The 6,562-nt window shown below is 35.0% G+C and overlaps 1 protein-coding gene across 1 annotated transcript; it reads left to right on the forward strand.

Moving 5' to 3' along the window:
* The first annotated feature begins 1,688 nt into the window (after nucleotides 1-1,688).
* On the forward strand, nucleotides 1,689-6,211 carry LOC120346143 (peptidyl-prolyl cis-trans isomerase B-like). Its single transcript, XM_078115309.1, has 6 exons — nucleotides 1,689-1,931; nucleotides 2,327-2,440; nucleotides 3,053-3,146; nucleotides 3,425-3,511; nucleotides 3,861-3,958; nucleotides 5,873-6,211. The coding sequence occupies exons 1-6, from the start codon at nucleotides 1,803-1,805 to the stop codon at nucleotides 5,999-6,001; spliced, it is 651 nt and encodes a 216-aa protein (XP_077971435.1). The 5' UTR covers nucleotides 1,689-1,802; the 3' UTR covers nucleotides 6,002-6,211.
* Nucleotides 6,212-6,562: the final 351 nt, after the last annotated feature.

Genomic DNA, 6,562 nt, shown 5'->3' on the forward strand with positions numbered 1-6,562 from the left:
GGAACGGTAAACTCTCATTCTTAAATATTTTTAAAGTGAGTAAACTCGCGATGTTTTGATCACTCTGGGGGTTTTCTCCGACTGCGGCCCGCGAGACATCCTCAAAAGTTTTTGCAGCCCTCCAACCTCGTAATCTTGGACAAACCTGGGTAATACGATTGAATCCCAGTAGTAAGATTCACAAGAACATAAAAAATCCCATATTTCAACGCTCGGGTAAAATCCGGAAACAGACGTCATCAAATAGGTCGATACAAAAAAAACGCTATGCACAAAGAAAGCTAGTGCTTGTAGCTGTCCCAATAAATCATTATCAGTGAAATAGCAAAAATGACTTATTTTCATTGAATTCAACATGAGGAAACACGCTAAAACCACTAGTAATTCTGCATAACAAAGTAGTTCGCTGCATGCTATCTGCAGAATCACAGCACGTTCCAAACTCACTTTTATACAAGCGGTGTGGAGTATTACAACTGAAAGATATCTATCCTTCTGAAATTGCCAATTTATGTATCGCTTCGAAAATCATATGCTACCCCCGATATTTCATAACTTTTTTCTAAAATTTCAACCATCTATATAGCCATGCCACAAGGAGGGTTACAAAAAGGACTTATTTTATGCCTCGATGCTCATTCCCGTTAACGAAAAAATCGCTCAAAACAGAAAACATTCTGATTTGGGAAAAAATTTCCGTCTAATATTAAAGAAAACTCACTTGCAACATTCAGTAAGCGATTAAAAATCCATATACTTGATGGTTATGGTTAGACGAAAAAAAGACTAGGTTTATTTTCTTACGTATTCAAGTTATATTATTATTGTATTGCTGCTTTGTTCATGCTTTATAATTTTTGCCTAAATCCTAATTAACTTTAATAATAATTAAAAACAGCCCTCTAGCATTTGAAATATAAAAAGAATTTCCCCCACCCCCTGTAAACAATTGCTTAACGTATTTGTTTTTAATGTTCACCTTATTCATTGTTCATCCAATAATAACAGTGACTTCGGGTGTCGCTGCTCGATAATCATTTTTGGTTCCCCGCGACTTCCCTTCCCCAGTAAAACTGTGTACTTTATTATTTTCTTGTAATTCGTGCTTGTGTTATTTATTTAATATTTTACTGGTTGGAAAAAATAAACTCGATTGATTGAGTAGTAACTTGTACTACTCTCTGTCGTGTTATATAATATAGATGGTTGTGAATTGTGATATAGTTCAATAACGTTTATCTGAAACAAATAACTACCTAACTAATCCTATACCCGATTCGGCTCGGCGGTGTGGCGCATCGTGCTAAGCGTTAGGAATACGCTCGCCACCACAACTCTGATTACCCTTCGTGGGTCCGCAGGTTCGAAACTCATGCGGTGATGATCATGTGCGAGAGGATTGCTGGACTCCTCGTCGTCGTAGGGTGGTTAACGTAACCGCTGGTCGGTTACGGCTTCCCCTATCATCAAGTCCATGCTTCCGAAAACAAATAACTGTAACCGGACGAGAGGCCGTGGTTTGCCTTATGATTAAGCCGTCTTTATGCAATTCAAGACGTCCTATATTTATTTATTCCAAAGTATTTGACTATTCGTAAGGACACGCGTTTGCCCACTAAGAATATGCCACGCGATATTTTTAATCTTAGCCGATTCGGCACAAACAGCTGATCGACCAATCACATTCGACTATAATACTGGAGTACGTGTCCAACATTTCCTTTCGGGAGGATTTCAGTTTGTACAATTCTTTGCGTTAGATTTTATACCGTAATTTGGGACAGGTAGCTAGAGCGTCGTTTATGATTAGTTGGATTAGAAGAAACAAAATGAAGGTGTTCGTAGGTTTTGCATGTGTTGCTGTGTTAATCGTTTTTTTCATGTTCCCTAATGAAATTGATGCGAAAAAAGGACCTGTCATCACGGACAAGGTCGGTGTAGTAGACTATTCTTATTTTGTACTGTACTACTGAAATACCGGTATATTGTTTGTCATTTTGTTGTTGGTTTATTGACAGTTTAATATAGTACCATATCTGCATATGGTACACTCTATTCCAGTATTCTGCTACCGGACTGTATTACCGTATTCTGGTATTGTAGTCATTGTTAACATGATACCGGTACCCATCTTGTTTTGCACTTTTTTAAAGGTTTTGCTTGCTCTCCAGAATTCTCCATTTTTAATTTGTTTCTATTATCAAATTGTGGAGTTTTCAACATAAACTATCTATTCATTAATAAACTATCTTACTGTGTTATCTTGAAAAGGACTGAAGGGTTAGATCATTTATTTTTTATTTCTAGTCTACTGCTATCTTTTTAGGTCACCTTCAAAATTTCTATTGGAGGTAAGGAACAAGGTGAAATCGTCATTGGATTATTCGGAAAGACTGTACCAAAAACTACAGAAAACTTTGTGGAATTAGCTAAAAGAGAGGTAATTTTCTTATTATTTTTTTCAGTTTTACATGTTTCAATTGTTGGAAGTACTTGACTACATTTTCATTTTTAACCTAAGGGTGGGGTGGCAACATGGTAAGGGTGGTAATGTGAAACAATGAAGCCATTATGATTAATTTTGATTAATAATATTTCTAATAGTTTAAAGTATAGCAACAATTTTATCTTCATTTGTATGAAAACTGAAACCACTGATGACTGGATGAGTTTAATTTTTGGAGAAAACGTTTTTAATTTTCAAAAAGGTTATATTATAATTAGATATAGAAGGCATCATAAATAAAAAAGAGTGGGCGGGGATATCAGAACCAATATTTGAATTCATTCTGTAGGCTTATTAATTAGATAATTTCTCAATTTAAATAAATCATCAATATTTGTAGTATGATATGACCAATCAAATCATTCCTTATTTTAACAATTCAACATATGTGAATATGCATCTATATTCTTTATACCAAATATTTTCAATATTTTGTTATTAGAGTACCGGTACTTCAAAAAATTTCACAAATAGTAGAATATTTCATAATAGTCATCCTTGATTGTGGGAAATGTATAGGGCCTAGATGTATTTTAATTGTTGCAGAAAGGAGAAGGGTACAAAGGATCGAAATTTCACAGAGTAATCAAAGATTTTATGATACAAGGAGGTGATTTTACAAAGGGTGATGGCACTGGAGGTATCAATTTATATTATTATGTGTATTAATCAGATGAATTATGTTGAAAGAGTTGTGCCATAAAGCAAAATGTAATTCAATTTTGTGTGTGGGATGGTCATCAATAATTACTATTGTTTCACTTTTTGATGTTTCATATTCTGTTACATTGACCACCTAAGCTTGCCTTTAACAAATAATAAGTTTATATCTGCAATACCAGGATATCATGTGTGATTTTTTATTCGCTAAATTTGATATTGATTGTTTTGGTACATAGCAAGTTCTCTATTTTAAAGGTAAAAGTATTTATGGAGATAAGTTTGAGGATGAAAACTTCAAATTGAAACATTATGGACCTGGATGGTTGAGCATGGCTAATGCAGGTAGATTCTATATTCTTTTAAATGCGTTTTATACATTTTTGGATTTGGTCTTTGTACTTTCTGGACATTTACTAACATGTACAGTACAATACATGTACCTTGGAAACATTCTTTTTCAATGCAGGGAATGTCAGCTGATTTGGGGATATTTTTTCTTGACGATATGTGAAGTCATCGCAGTCAAATTTCAATACCTTATTTTCTGTAGATACTAGATATTATCTATTTTAAACAAAAATTATTATTGTCATAACCTCATAGTATTGGGTTGTTCATACAATTCACATTTTTCATTTGAAGCTTGAAATTACGTTTTCACAAGAGTGAATCCTCTTTTTTTGGTTTTCAGGACCTGATACAAACGGGTCTCAGTTCTTCCTCACTACAGTGAAAACGTCCTGGCTTGATGGAAAGCATGTTGTCTTTGGTAAAGTTATTTCTGGAATGGTATGTATGTTTGTTTCAGTGTTAAAAATGGTTTTATAGAGTTATTGCTTGGAGCTAACAATAGGCAACCACTGACCACTATGTAGCCTAAAGGTTACAAAGTACAAACCATTACTGCTACTAATTTATCACACCAAATTACTTCTTGTGCCCTTCCGTGGGCTTGCATTGATTTCATGGTAAAGTCTAACCTAATTTCCCTGTACCATATGTTAAATGTGGCGATGTTGGATCTTTGAAACAAGTAGGGATGGGCAATATAGAATACCGAATCCGGAGGATTCGAATCCCAAGGTATTCGAATCCAACGGGATCTGATAACAGAATCGGATGATCCGACAACGGGATCCTTTCCGGCGCCATGCGTCAATTTTTGTATTTCGGGTTTCTAATTTATCAATTATAGACGAGCATTTTTCTCGCGTGGAAATCTCTCTCGTTAAAATAAACTTGCGTCTGCTCGCAAAGAACCCGGTAAACATCAAACACTGTAATTTCAATCGGCATATTCAAGGACAAGAAGTCGGCAATATAACCTCACGGCGAAGACTCGTTATTGCACCATTTTTGCGTTTTCCTTCTTTGCTATCTAGCTAGCGTTATTTGTGCCGACTCACTGGTGATATTCCGATAATCTGAATGCAACAATCTTTATTTGTTTACAGACGTGCCTTGCTTCATTTTAAATTAAATGATTTTTCGCGACCTACGAGTTTTCCAAAAAAATGTTATAACATTACTTGCGATCAAATATTATTTACTAATAATTTTATTATACCATTTTCCGAAATACAAAGTTATATCGCAAAACGCGAACATTTGTCACATTTAAATTTCACTCTCAAAAGATTACATATTTTTCGGTCCGTTTCTATCGTTCAAGATAGACGCACGTTTGATCGAGTGTCTGTAGTATTTTAGTCGCCGATAAATTTTGAAAAAAGTTGCCGCATCTGGCGAAGATAGTGACGTATTGAATTTGAGTAGGGCTAAGTCTGGGTAGATAATGATTAATGATAACATTTCTATCGTTCAAGATAGACGCACGTTTGATCGAAAGTCTGTAGTATTTTAGACGGCGATGAATTTTGTAAAAAGTTGCCGCATCTGGCGAAGATAGTGACGTATTGAAATTTAGTAGGGCCAAGTCTGGGTAGATAATGATATGTAACGATAATCATAGAAAATGAGTTCGTCTTTAGATGTTATTACCTAACTTGGTTTTACGTGTCTTGCTCGCACAGAATAAAAAGTTGATTTTAATTGATAGTGGTTAAATTTAATATTTTACAACGGCGCATAGGTTGCAGTGGCCACACGCTGGTTCTGCATCTAATTAATTCTCAGCGGGTATGTTATAGTACACTCGACAGACTTACATTAATAATGATTCAACGTCGTTTCATGTCTATTTTGTATTTAACCGCTTACTATTAAAGTGTGTAAAGCGTGTCTTAGTTTAGCATATCAGTATTTTTTAGTATTTAGGGATTACATACATTTGGAACAATTGAGGGCAAAAAATATTGTAATATTCCTAAATTTTATTGTCCTGGGAACTGCCTGTTTAGTATCAAATGAAATCCAATGTTCAGGACATTTCCAAATAAATAATACATTTATAGTAAGTAATACATTGCAATTTTTTAACATCTAAATCCAGCAATGTGGAAATTCCCACTATTTGAATAAGTATGAAAATAGAATAGGATTCGGTATTCTGGATTCGATTTAACTATTCTAGAATAGTAAATTATTCTACATTGCCCATCCCTAGAAACAAGCATTAAATGACTGATAAATTTTCTGGCTTCATTTATGAATGGCAAGGATAAATCTATTCAGAGCTCTATGCTTCAGTTTTTAGTTAGATTTGTGTTTCAAACAATCCTACATGTTTTTTTCACACCTCAGGATGTTGTCAAGGCAATTGAGCGTGTAAAAACTGATAGAGATCGACCCGTAGACGATTGTGAGATTGTTGATGCTAGTCATGAAGAAGTCAAGGAGCCATTTGCTGTTGCTAAAGAAGGATCAAAGTAGGGGGGTAGTTTTCACACTTCCTTCTATAAAGAAGCATGAACTAACTTTTTTGACATAAAAATGGTCATTGAAAGGTTGTTCCATGGATCTATCAGTTCAATATTTCTGTTGCTTAAAAGGTACTTTTTCCTGATTGATGAATCACATTTGAAGCATAGTGCTATTCCAGTTAATTCAGTTTTGCTATTAAAATATAATTATGACCATCGATTGGTTTGGTGTTTGACTTCCTACATGTCGTTTGGTATGGGCGACAAATTTGGACGACTTCCTACATGTATCGAAAATTTGAAGGGATGTAGTATGGCATATAATCTCAGCAAAGCAAGTGAACAGTTGACTGTACAGTTGGCAGACTGCTATGGGAGTTCGGCGCAATGTTGTGCCTTTCGGCAATGTCGCTTTAAGATCGTTTGAATGTTACTTTTTGGGATGTCAACAAGGCAGAAGGCCTTGATCGTTTGAATGTTACTTTTTGGGATATCAACAAGGCAGAAGGCCTTGTTGCCGAATCGCAATGAACCCAAGCAGTCATGTATTAATAATCGCTCTAATCCCAAT

Source organism: Styela clava, chromosome 8, assembly GCF_964204865.1.
Source record: "Styela clava chromosome 8, kaStyClav1.hap1.2, whole genome shotgun sequence".
Taxonomy (NCBI): Eukaryota; Metazoa; Chordata; class Ascidiacea; order Stolidobranchia; family Styelidae; genus Styela; species Styela clava.